This window comes from Mauremys reevesii, linkage group 6 (genome assembly GCF_016161935.1).
Source record: "Mauremys reevesii isolate NIE-2019 linkage group 6, ASM1616193v1, whole genome shotgun sequence".
Classification (NCBI taxonomy): Eukaryota; Metazoa; Chordata; order Testudines; family Geoemydidae; genus Mauremys; species Mauremys reevesii.
This window is the reverse complement of record NC_052628.1, coordinates 86,173,682-86,187,340: the sequence shown is the minus strand read 5'-3', so window position 1 is coordinate 86,187,340 and position 13,659 is coordinate 86,173,682. Positions and strand designations below refer to the sequence as shown.

At 42.0% G+C, this 13,659-nt stretch overlaps 1 protein-coding gene across 6 annotated transcripts in view; it reads left to right on the top strand.

The window, feature by feature from the left end:
* NTRK2 (neurotrophic receptor tyrosine kinase 2) overlaps window positions 1-13,659 on the top strand; it is a 275,271-nt gene that overhangs the window by 66,906 nt on the left and 194,706 nt on the right. For 5 of the 6 annotated variants that reach the window (XM_039543228.1, XM_039543226.1, XM_039543229.1 and 2 more), the window contains exons 11-12: window positions 2,288-2,388; window positions 3,915-4,014. In XM_039543228.1, the coding sequence (XP_039399162.1) occupies window positions 2,288-2,388; window positions 3,915-4,014 (201 nt within the window). Of the gene's footprint in view, window positions 1-2,287; window positions 2,389-3,914; window positions 4,015-9,083; window positions 9,752-13,659 lie in introns of those variants that run through there. The other variant, XM_039543232.1, reaches the window with a different exon arrangement.

Below are 13,659 nucleotides of genomic sequence, written 5' to 3'. Positions count from 1 at the left end.
GCGCTGGCTGGTAGCTGTGAGTGTGGCCATACACCAGCGCTGGCCCTGCACAGCTGGACGACCAGCGCTGCAACTACCAGCGCTGCAGATTTGTAAGTGTAGCCATACCCTTAGACCTTTCTTGCAGCAACAGATATAGGGACTGTTTTCAGAAGGGGTAGGTCAAACACCCCCACCCCTTTGTAACGTGGCAGGACAAAAGTGCAAGTGACATTAACTGCCAGCCTCCAGAGCACCTCTCGGATGCCATACTGCTTGCGCAGATGGGGAATACAGGCAGGGCCAAGGTGTAATCTGTGTAATATGAGGAATGCTGTCCCCTTGCCTTTCTCTACAGTTTGATGCCTGCTGCAAATATGTAGCTATAGAGAAGAATGGGGAGGGGAAATAAGGCAACATTATGGTTGAAGTTTTAAATGTTAAAGTCAGGAAATTACAATGAGTCTCCTGAAAGCACTGTTAGTAGGCCCCTTTGCACACCGACTAGAGCTGGACTAAATCCTGGCCTTTGGCCTATTCTAGTGCAGACCTAGGAGGGTCAGCTTGGTCTGGCTGGGCTGCTTTATACCAATTTAACCAGATGTTGAGCTGGTGACAAGGAGAGCCATGTAGATGCTACAAAGTCAAAGAACTCAGCCTCCTAATAATGGCCATATACGAGATGCAGAATGCTTTGCAGCAAGGAAGTGTGTGTGCAAGCGCACAGGCATGAAAACCAAAAGTGCCCATGCAGCATGTTGCCAGTGTTCCCAGCTAACCCCTCCAAAATGGCACTGAGCGCCTGGTGAAGATAAGTGTATTAGAGTGCAGACCCTCCCCTCCCCTGTGGCAGTTTTGAGAACAGAAACAGCACTAATGATCCTACCCCACTTTCAAATTCCATGTACAGAATTTTGGCATTGAAATTTCTTCTGGATTTAAACAAAGTATAAATAGGGGGAAAAAATTGTGATTTTTTTTTTTTACGTTTAAATAATCACACCAGTATAGTTATTGGAATTGTAATTCTAATTACATTAATTTGAATGTTTCTCTCTCTCTTTCCAACACACATGCACACATTTTAGTATGTAATCCTAGAAATAAATGCAGCTTTGCATTTGTTTTGTATTTAGTCCTTGTTATCTTGGAATAATGCTGGTGGAAAATCCTGCATTTGATAAATCCATTGTGCAGTTTTCAAATAACAACAACTTTGTTGGGCCAAATTCTTCTTTCAGTAGAGTTATTCTGGATTTATCCATTGGAACTAAGAGTAGGGTGTAGTCCATCATGTCTGAAGAAATTTAATTTAAGAAATGTCTGGCACAAAACCTTTTTTCAGGATTAAGTCTATGGCAAGTTAGCAATTTGGAACCTAAAATGTTCTTGAGTTATCGTAGTACACAGAATAATGTGTTTTAAATTTTTTTAACATGAGGGGATCTATCCCTTCATACTTTGACAACTCAAAACTAGCTAAATGGGCTTTTGCCAAAATCTCAAAAATAAATTAAAGGATCATTCTACACTGCAGTTAGGAGTGACCCCCCCCCCCCCCGTCTTCACCCCTGGCCTAGATAGATTGACTTGCACTAGCTTGGCTCCAGCTAGTGTGCTAAAAATAGCAGGGTAGATGTGGTGGCAGCTCAGGCTCTCAAGCCCACTGACCCTCTGGATGTGAGCTGGGGTTCTTATCTCAGTCTTTGCTGGAGCTGGAACATCCTTACTGCTATTTTTAGTGTGATCGTTTGAGTCAAGCTAGCACAAGTCTGTTTATCTGGGCTGGGAGGCTCAATTCCATCTGTAATGTAGACATACCTCAGAAGTCCCCAAACCAATCTTTTTTTTTTTTTTTTTTAAACCCTCCTCTTTGGGCTTTGGCTGAGTATAAGGCTACAACAGTTCAATCTTGAGGACAGTCTTTTGTTTTTAGTCACAAGCACCCAAACCCAGGTTTATAGTAAAAGTCCGTCCTTAACTTTAACTCTAGCTTCTCTTGGTAGTATATGTTACAGTGTAGATCCATTCTCTGAAATTTTACATAAGAAATAAACAATGGATTATTATATTTGAAAGGAAAATGCTATGTTTTAAGATGTTGACGAGTTATACGTTGGTTAAAAAGCAATGTCTGGCGCAAATGAAGTTTTTGGCTTTGTAGATCCCCCCCCCCCCCCCAGAATGCTCAGTTGATAAAATAGAAACAATTAATCTTTTACAAGGAACTCAAGAGTTGCAAATGTTTCAAACATTGCAGTATTATAGTAACTGAAATAATGATGACAACTTTTTTCCCCCCCCTAAGATTATGAAACCACGCCTAATGATATTGGGGACACCACGAATAACAGTAATCAAATCACTTCTACGGATGTTTCCAACAAAGAGAATGAAGATAGCATCACTGTAAGTATATACATTGTTTCCTGGTTTGTAATCTTGGCAGACTTTTTGACTATAGAACTGATGAAGCTGTGATGGGACACTAACCTAACAGTGTACCCAAGCTGTCACTAGAATTGTTCAAGATGCCCTTTCCAAAAAGTGGAGGGAGGGGGAAAAGTGCGTAATTTTTCATACTGAATAAAGTGGATACTTAATTTATATCACTTTTCTGACCAACTCTTAGAGATGATCTGTCGTGCAATGTTTTTGTTTTTCAGAGGACCTAAAATACAGTAATTTTATTTACAAAGTAAGAGATTTTCACATACTTGAAATTCAAGGTAATTTGAAAGGCTCTCTCATTGGATTTATAAACCTGGTAGTCAACTGCCGCTCATAGTGAAGTCATGTTATAATGAAAAATCAAATTAGAATTCTGTGTATTGGCACCATTTTTCATGGGGTTGCTATTAAAAGATAACATGGAGATTTTTAGTAGAAACAACTAATTCAGTGGGCCTGAATTCCCCACTTCCTAATCATTTATACCTGCACAAAGTGAATGTAAAGCACTGTCATTCTTACAGTTTAATGTTTAGTGTGAATTACTTCACAAGGTGGAAGGCAGTGAAGAACTGTGCCTTGTGCACGGATACATGATACATGAATGGGAGGGAGAATTGTAACTATGGAAGAGTAGAAAGTTGTGGGTGGGCGGGAGCTACAAACTAGATATTGCTTCAGTACATACAGTTTTTTTGTTTTTTGTTCTTTCAATTTAAAATATTCAGGACTACCTCAGGCGATAGAATTGAAGGAGGAAAGAAGTTCAGGATTTAAAAAAAACAAAAAACAATTAACAGATATGAGCCAGTGGGAGTGATCTCAAGTCTGTTTCCCCATTCTGTTACTGTCAGTTAGGGACATCAAGGCCCAAAGTAGGAGCTGAAGTTCAGACCTATGGGTCTGGGGCAGCAAATCTGCATGAGCATTACCTCACAGCCCCTTCCCTCCTCTACCCCCACATTGTCCCTTGTGGGATTTGTACACAGCAGGGGCCATCTCATACCCTACACAGAATCCTGAGGGATCTGTGAGAGGTCAGGGCCATGTGTGAAGAGGCTCTGTGCTGCACAGTGGCTTTGGTTCTGGTTTCCTTGTCAGTGGCTATGCCACAGTGGTACACAGGTAGTTACACCTCACACTGTATTATCTCTTCTCATAAAGCTCCATAGGGCTGCAGGGGTGGATGACATGCAGTCCTCTGACTCAGCACCTCCTCTGACCAGCTCACCCAGACTCAGTCTCCTCTCCCAGTGCCAGACCCATGAAGAGGCCTCTGCAGGATGTGGAATTGGCAGAGTCTCTGTTCTCTGCAGGGTGGGAGAGAGCCTACATAATGGTCCTCTCTGTGCTCTTAGATCTGACAGTCTTTTTTTCCCTTTAAAAGAAAACTTTCCCTAGTTGGATTATTCTGAATAAATGTTGCTTTTGAAGACAGTTCATCATCATGCAACAGATTGAACTGTTCTTGCTCTCTCTTTTAGGTGTATGTTGTGGTGGGGATTGCAGCATTAGTGTGCACTGGCCTAGTGATAATGCTCATTATTCTGAAGTTTGGAAGACACTCCAAGTTTGGGATGAAAGGTAAGAAGTGTTGTTTCTTATAAGTTTATCTTATTTGTCATAGGTCTGACCATCACGCCCCACATGCCTCTACTCCTGAAGCACCGATGATAGACTAGAAAGAGTGCCATCACATATCAGTCCACCTGAACAGTAGGCAAGGAGCTGGCCAGAGGGGGATAAATACAGAAATAAAGGGCTTGAACCAAACTCTGATCCAAACACATGGTTTAAGCAATCACCTGTTCTCTGCTGGCCTGATTTTTTTTTTTCCCCCGTCATGAAGTCCATTAGTAGTACCTTACTCTGCAAAACCAATGGGACTATTCATGAAGTAAGGTGTTATTCAATGTAGGATGGCAGAATCTGGCCCCAGAAAAAGGAAATTTACTCTGATGTGCACTGGATTATGAAAGCCACACTTGGTAATTCAAACTACAATTTTGGAAGCAGGTGTTGCAGCTCTAACAGACAACTGGGGTACTGCTGCAAGAGCTGCACCATCGCATTAGAGCTTACATTGCAGTGCCACACCATAGGAAGCAGTACATATTGAAATGGCAGTCAGCCCTGTCTGAGGGGTGATAAGAGTGAAATTCAGAACCTTTTATTTTTGTTTAAACCTTCAGTACTACTCCCTCTGACCACTTCTGTAGGTGTTAGAGGAGGTGTATTTATAAAAAGAACTTGTACGCTTGTTGAGGATAGGTGATCAGGGAGTATTTACTATGGACCAAAGGGTGACCATGTTTTGTTCTTAGGCTGAGGGTCTGTGGAGAAGGTGATAACTAATCCCTAAGGCCCCTCATCTCCCTTTATCTTTCCTGGGACCCCAAACCACACTGCCAATGCATCCCATAAAATGATCCCATAAAAACTCCTTTGTGGTTTGTGGCTCTGACTGGGCCCTGATACTGTGCCATTCAGATTTGTCTGATGTACCATCAGCTCGGGGATTCTTGATGGGGACAATTCCTAGAGCAGCTGAGATTTAAATGGAGAAGAACTGTGGTCAGTGAAAAGCAGCAGACATGTGGCCTGAGATGCTACACCTCCTCCCCACATACATGCACACTGTTCCCAGTCTTTGGAATCCTCAGGGGCCTTATTGGGGATTTGAAGGACAAAGCTGTAAAGTTTTAAAGTGTAGAAAGAGTTATGTTGGACTGAAAAAAGGTTTAGAGTGTGTTTTCTTTTATGCTGAAGCAACCTGGGTTGCATTAGGAAAGAACAAGAAAGCCAGAGCCAAATTGTAGGGCGGGATGGTAAGATCTCTGGCATTTGGATTCTAAAAGTGTCCTTGGAATAGCATGTTTATTATGTTACTATTTGTCCATACTAATATTTGAAGAAGTTCTTTACTAGCAAGTTAATCTCCTGTCTGGGAGAGGTATGAAAAGTTCATTTATTTTCAAAATTAGTCAATAAGTTACTAATCCTGTCAATCTGCACTATGGCATCAGTGCTTTTCTAGCTACAAACCTGCCTAGAGCATGTTTGTGTAAGGACTTCTTTCTTTGTGAGTCACTGAGTAAAATTTTGAAACTGCGGCAACTTCAACATGAAGTTTATTTTTATTTTGTTAATCGAAACAGTGAGCAAACCATAGCAAACAGTTCTGGATCCCAAGCTAAAATGCTCACTCCTTTGGGTACGCTGCCTCAAATGACTGTCCCTGGTAGGGACTTTTACTCTGAGGATTAATTTACTGTAAATAAATATCAATTGATAGATTACACTTCGTAATCTTGAAATATTATAATTAACTGTAAACAAGCCCTTGAAGGTTTCCATCAGAAAAGGACCACATTCTTCAAAATAAAGATAGCTCTGAATTGATCCATATATCTTCCAGGTTTGAAGTTTGCATTCAGACCTGAATTTAGCAACTTTGGGTTTATCCTTAGCCCAAAGCTCCAGAGACACTTTTTTCAAAGGATGGAAAAGGGGATCCATCAGGGATCAAGTCCCCAGTGTGCTAGATGCTGTACATGTACGTAATACAAAAAAAGTCTCTACAGCAGAGAGCTTGCAGTCTAAGCATATGATGAGAGACAAGTGAAGATAGACTAGTTGTGGGCGTGGGGGGGGTGAGGAAGAAAGGTAACAGTGGAGAGATCATATTTTGTACAGTAAGCACCAGTCACAGCATACTGTATTAAAAATTTAAAGCTGTCCTGTAAACAATAGGACCAAACCTGCTGCTCCTGAAATCAGTGGGTGGTTTGCCATTGGAATTGGGCCCCAAATGAGGAAAAGTCAATTTACAATTGGTGCATTTTAATCCATGTTTTAGTTGGGCCAAGAGGAAATATTCAATTTTCTGTGGAAAATTTTTATTTAAACATGGCAAAATCATCTTTTCAAACGAATGTCTTCCCAAGTGCTTCTGTGAGTATTTTGCATTCACCAGAGAGAACTTCCTGAATGACACAGACCAGGGTTTACACAAAGGGTTTTTACTCCTTTTTCTTTTATCTTGAGGGAACACAATGCAAGCCCCTCAATCACCACATCATTCAACATTCTCTCCACCCTTCCTCAAACAATAGTCCAGAAAAAAAAAACACCCCAAAGAAGGCATGTAGTTAATCTTGATAATGAGCAGAAAGGAGAAGTAAATGATCCTTTCCAATGTAGCTAGCATCTGCAAATGGGGAAAATATGTTCCTCCAAATGTCAGAGGTATGAGTCCAGTGTAAAATGGTGCATGGAGTATGGCAATATCTCCCCATGAGGAGGGAAATTCATGCCTTACTTGCAGTCATGGCACGTATCAGCAGCATTTCCAGTACAACAGAATACCTACTCTGCTTAGGGCTAAAGTTTCCCTGGGTTTGTATGTGCAAGGATCATTCATATCCAACTCACTCTGTGCCCTGGCTCAGGGCTGGAGGCAGTCACAGGCAAGGAACCCAAGCATGCTGTGAGACTAGCACTCAAGGTGATGCTAGCCTCCTCATAAAGGGACAGAAAGGGGTAGGTTGGAGCTTCCCCCTGGTCCAGCAATGCTGGCCTCACCCAGGTGAGCACATGCTGAACACTTTCAAAGACTGGCATGGTGGTCACGTTCCTCCTGATCTCCTAGGTGTGACTGTGCCTGTCTGATGTACAGGGCTTCTGGGAACTTCCATGGGGCTAGCTTTCCCCCCCAAACGCTCCCTTTGCACCATAGCCAGTGGCTTAAAGCCATAATGTATTGCTCGGTCTATATCTCTGTCAGCAGAGTTTTATACAATAACTTATATTTGGGTTTCTCATTTGTTTTTACTTAACTGAGAGGAGATGGTGGACAGGAACATTTTGGTGTTCGTGCCATGCTATTGTTTTTCCAGATTACAGTAAGATAGCTCTGCAGTAGATTTGAGAACCAAAAAAACCCTCTCAACCATGTAAGTGAAGTGAACTGTGGTTGAAGTTGGGGATTGTGTTGTGTCAAAGTACAGCTGCCAACTTTGGTCTTAATTCTCCTTCAAGTCGTGTCCTACCTCTTAGACTATAGGAAGGTGCTGAGTCCCAATGTCCTGATGATTAACTTTGGAAATTAAAATACATGGCTGCTTGGCATTCGGTTCTTGAAGCTCACACAATATAATCAGCACTGCATGCCAGATGTGAATATTCTTCTCTCCCCACTTCAACTATGAACTTTCATGTGTACTGTACTTACAATACTAAACGTGTAAATGCACTTATATCTGATAAAATCTTTCCTGTTGTAATAGCCATTTCTTTTGGTGATGGCTCTAAATGCGATCATCTTTGTCCTAGACTTCTGTACATTTTCTGAACATGGGGCTGAGACCTTCGGACACTCACACAGGGTTATAGTGTAGCTGAAGAAACCTGTTAATTTCTTGAATATATTTACTAGTAGGGTCATCAAGATTTGTGCAATGGTCTTGTGCAACTTCTTGGTTTGCATGCTTGCTGGAGGATGTGAAAATGGTTGTGGTGGGTGTATGTCAAACTATATCCATCTTATAAAACTGGAAGAGCACAAGGGTCCTAGAACAGAGAGGGCTGGAGTGAGTTCATGAGCCCTACTGAGGAGATTTATGGAAGAGTACTTCGGGCCTCCTTTCAGTCTACCTGCAGCATTGGAAGAGAAATACAAGTGAGGTGACCAGCTGGGAAATAAACCCATTTTTAATTTTGCAATTGTTAATGAGTATCAACATGACACTGAGAGAATGGAAGAGGAGGAAGAAATCTGATGGAATTTGGTGATTAAAGCCTGGATATAGGCAAAAACTCGAAGGGTCACATTTGAAATAGCATAATTCAATTCAGAAATAGTTCAAAAATATATGTCAATTTGAACCAAAATTAAGGGTTTTTTGTACTGAATTTATATTTTTGTAGAGACAGGGAGGAGCTGTTATCAGTAAGAAACATGATGATAAGCCATAGAGGTGTTCACATCGCAGAGACGATACTTGGGGTCCCTAATGCTCTTTGCATTTTAAGAACTCTGGGGAGAGGAAAAATAATTAGACCCCAGTATTATGAGAATTGCTCTTTGGTAAAGGCCAAACACAAATGGGACTTTTATTGGAACCAGAAAGGGGGTGAGGAGGGGAACCCTCTTAAGAAAACAATAAATAGATTCTGACAGAACTTGAGGGAAGCATGTGTATGTTTAATTCCTTTGAGGCGAGGGATTTTTTGTGTGTGAAGCTGCTGTCAGTGCTTTAAGATTTGTGCTATAATCTAAAGAAAAAGGAATTTCAGACTCAGTCTATTCCCATCGTACTTAAGCAGTGCCAGAAGAGTTCTCAAGTCTGAGCTTGGTAGCACACTCTCCAAAGGCTACTTTTACTCCTCAAGGTACCTCCTAAACAGGGAATGCGTTTTTGAATGATTTTTACACTCTCATGAGAGTATGTATGGAAGTCTGCATCTCCAGTCTGAACAAATAACAATATGCATCAATTTCATAAATAAGTCAATGACCTTTATATAACAACTGATTCAATGTATCCATTTTTTAAATGCTGGACCTTCAAGCTCTTGCAAGTAGATTATAGTGGCTTCTGTATGTAAACATATCATAAACAGACTGCCAGACTGTTATGTTTTTTCACTAGATTGACTACAAGTTAGCAGTCCAACAAGACCTCCTATTTTGTGTACCTGCCTGCATATAGGTAAAGAAAATGTTTTCTCTCATCTATTTTTTGGTGACTTTTTTCCCTGAGTAACTTCACCAACCCTTCTATACAGACTTTGAGCCTTCTTTACAATTTTTGAAGTTTTAAAAAAAAAATCTTCTAAACAATATTGCTGTCCACTGTCTTAAAAAAAACTTCCTATCTTTTACCAGAGTATATTACTTTTGCTGACAAACTCTCTTGTTACATTTTGTACTTCAGCTTAAAGATAATACAGGAGAGTGTAGCTAGGAACTTGGCTTTGGTTGTGACATGTTTTGCATTTATCTTACGATATTTTAGTTTGAGTAAAAAATGCTGTACAACCATATGAATAAAAGAAGTCTTAAATCACCAATATTGTCATTCAGCACTTGTGGTAACAGCTTCTCTGACACAATGTATCATCCATCCATTATAGTTAAGTCTTTAACCCTCATTTGCCCAGCTAATCATATTTATGACTTTAAATAATGGGGCGATTGGGCTGCTTTGTCATTCTATTCTGTATATGTGACAAATTATATGTAGGCTCTTTTTGCACATTCCTGTGGAAAGAGCATTCATTGCCAGGAACAGGGGTCTCTTATCCCCTACTTGTCTGTGAGCAGAGAATGAAGCAGATGCTCACTGTGTTCTCCATTTGAATGTACATCACTTTTCTGTGCATGATGAGGGGAGGGGCACAGTCACAGCAGTGTGTGACTTCAAAATATCTTTATTTCAAAATAAAGTCTGTATCCTTTACTCTGGCTTGTGTTCTTGAGAGTTGAGAATGTGCTAAGCAAGTGGATTAAAGGACTGTTAGGGAAAAGAGGAGACATACAATTTATTTTTATTCTGCTCAATATTAATGCAACCCTGGATCAAGGAATTGTGCTTCCTATGAACTAAGGGAAGTATCTCAGGATTACAAGGGAAGTGCTGTACTCAATTTGATGCACAACTAAAAGCTTTATGTAATTCCTCCTTGGAAAAGACCTGTAATTTACAAAACATGATTAGGTTTTCAAGCTCTTTATGTATCTGTAACAAGCCTTCAAAGAGCCCATTATGGACACTTTCTGTCTTGTGTGCCAAATAATTTAGAAGAACCATACTCAAAATATGGGAATTAGAGGCAGGACAACTGGGTTCTTTTCCCAGGCCTGATACAGATTTGCTGTGCAGCCTTCATTAAGTCACTTAAACTTTCCATCCTTCTGTTTTCCCATCTATGCTGTGGTGGTGGTAATGCTGACTATACCTGCTTTACAGGGGTGCTGTGAGAGTCAATCCCTTTAATATCTTTAAATTGCTTTAGTATTATTTATTTCTATGACTGTTAACTACCAGAGCAGATTTAACTAAAGATGTTTGGTGGCGATGAGATTCATACATAAGACTTAGGAAGAAATTTAACATGCTCAAATCTGTGATGTCCTTGAAGGTCACATATGTTAAAGCAAAAGAAGGGAGCTGGCTGATATCAGAGATTGGATGTTGTTTTACATCATTGTTCCAATGCCATCTGTGACACTGACCACCACACTGGCCTCGGGCAGATTGCCTCTGTAATGTGGGGATGGTGACATTTATGGGTGTTTTGGAAGATTAATTTGTTAATGCTTGTAAGTTGAGGAAGCAAAGGATTGTATGGCAAAAGTGCAAAGTGTTGTTGTTATGAACTGGCCCTTGACAGAAATGGCATATGAAGGACTTTCCACAGACCCATGGCCCATCAACCATTCTATAAGGCTATAAAGAAGCCTTTTCATGCCGGCATGGCTCTCCCTCCAATAGCAAAGTTGCTGCCCTAACATGCCCTCTCCTGGCTGGGTTTGGCATTGCAGCACCCTTTTGCATCAGTTGCTCCCACTGTCCTTTGGTCAAGTCCAGCCATAAGTGTCCTGTTTGACCACTTTACAGAGACCTGCCCCTGCTGGGGCCACAGTTTCTTTTTTTTTTTTTAACCAAAGTCCAAAAAATATACAAAACCAACCCCTCAGCTTAGTGGGGCTTAGCTGGCAGCCACCTCATTACCAGCATGCCTCTGCTGCTCTAGCCTGTCCTCTGTCTTGATCAACCCCACAATCCAAGGGCTGGCATGCTCCTCCCCTTATGCTGAGTGACTGTAGCTTTTCTCCTTACTAGCAGCCCCCTTCTGCCCTGAACTTCCTCTGTTTATAGTAACCACCCAGCTCCTTCCCAAGCTGGGACTAATGTTCAGTTAAGTCTGGCCCACCCTCCAGGGGCAGCTAGATAGCATAATTGGCCTCTCAGGCCCACATTAACCCATTCAGGGCCTGCGTCGGGTATGCACCCTAACACTCTTTCCTTCGCTATTATGGTTTATTCGGTTTAGTTCATATTCCATATTCCTCAAGACTGTTTCTTGATTTTGCCCACCACTTCTGCTGCTTTACCTTGTGGGTCTGGTACTATGATGGCAAGTTAGATAATGGGCTTGGCTACACTTGCAAGTTAGAGCACATTAAATTAGCCTCAGGCACCTTAACTCCTGAGGTGTCCACACTGGGAAAGCATTGAGAGCCCCTGGACTCCGTGGCTGGAGCGCCCCTGGTAATCCACCTCCACAAGAAGCAGAGAGCTTGCTGAGCCCTGGCTGAAACGCCAGGGTGTCAGTGTGGATGACTTGTTGCATTACTGCACTGTGATTGGCCTCTGGAAACATCCCATAATCCCTTGAAGTTAAGTGGCCACTCTGGTCATTGTTTTGAACTCGACTGCAGGCATGCGGAGATCCCCTTTTAAAGCTCAGTTTCTGACAGCCTGCATGCTTATCTGCTCCGGGACAAAGCAAGCCATTATTCTGGAACGCTGCTGATGCAGAGGGGTGTGTGTGTGTGTGTGAGAGAGAGAGAGAAAGAGAGGAGGGGGGGTGGGAGCTAATGTCAGGGTTTCCCCCTTCCCCCTGCCACTGTCTGAACTTACAAGACAGCATGCTGACATACTGTCTCTTCCCCCAGATACACACAACACATGCCCTGTCACTCCATACACCCCTCATTTGAAAAGCACGCTGGGATAGCTACCACAATGCACTGTCTCTGTGGCATTGCAAGAGCTGCTAATGTGTCCATGCCACTGCTCTTGCAGCTGACAGTGTGAACACCCAGCAGTGTTTTCCCTGTTGCTGTCTCCAAGGGCTGGTTTAACTCCCGGCACTCCACATCTGCAAGTGTAGCGATAGCCAAAATGCAGCTAGCTGAAGAAAGTAATGAAGTGCAGGCTCCCAATTCCCACCCCTCTGTGCCCTCTTTAGGGTAGACCGTGCCCTCAGAGCTGCAGGGGAGGAAGAGTCCTAGTGTAGCTCAATTGCTCAGTTGCACAATTGTGGCCTGCTCTTATACAGGTAATGCAACTGAGAAAGGGTCCTTGCTCCCTCTGACACTAGCACACCCACATAAGGGCCAGCTATAAACTGGTCCCTAAGGGATTACAGAAAAAGAAGGGGAAGGATAAAAAAGATGTGATGGAAGGCAATGCGGAAGACAGAAGAGATTACAGCTCAGAATTAAACATCACAGTAAAATCAGCCATAGTGAGAACAGGTACTATGGGGGGGAAAAATGGAATGTAGGAAGCAAATGGGGAAAGAAAAAAGAAGAAATGCAAAGGAAACTAAGTCACTATATAATTTGTAAATCCATGTTATACCCACATCTTGAATACTGCATTCAGTTAGGGTCACCCCATCTCAAAATAGATATATTTGAATTGGAAAAGGTACAGAGAAGGACAACAAAAATGATTAGGGATTTGGCACAGCTTCTGTACAAGGAGAGATTAAAAAGCTGGGACGGGTTATCTTAGACAATAGATGGGTCACGGTGGATATGAACAAGGTCTATACAATCATGAATGGTGTGGAGAAAGAGAATAAAGAAGTGTTACTTACCCCCTCACGTAACACAAGAAGCAGGGCTCTCCCAATGAAGTTCATAGGCAGCAGGTTTAAAACAAACAAAAAGAAGTGCTTCTTCGCACAACACACAATCTGTAGAACTCGGCGCCAGGGGATGTTGTGAAGGCCAAAAGTAGAACTGGGTTCAAAAAAGAATTAGGTAAGTTCATGGAGGATAAATCCACCAATGGCTGTTAGGTAAGACAGTCAGGAATACAACTCCATGCTCTGGGTGTTCCTAAGGTTCTGAGTGCCAGAAGATAGGACTGGATGACGGGGGGTGGATCATTGACATTTGCCTGTTGTGCTCATTCCCTCTGAAGTGTCTGGCACAGGCCACCATCAGAGACAGGATACTGGGCTAGATAGACCATTGGTCTGATTCAGTATGGCTATTCTTACGGTCTTAAGTTAATTTTTTGAAAAAGGCTCCAATTCTCCTGTGTATTTAAATGTGCTTTGTTGCAAAGAAGACATAAACCCAGCAGATCTAGCCCCTTGAGGTTTCCCTTGTAGAAAGGACAGCCTTGAAAGGCACCGAGAAACCATAGCAGCTCCTTTGCAACACCCCTGTAAACCACTGCTGAAGATTGTATGGCTGGTTGA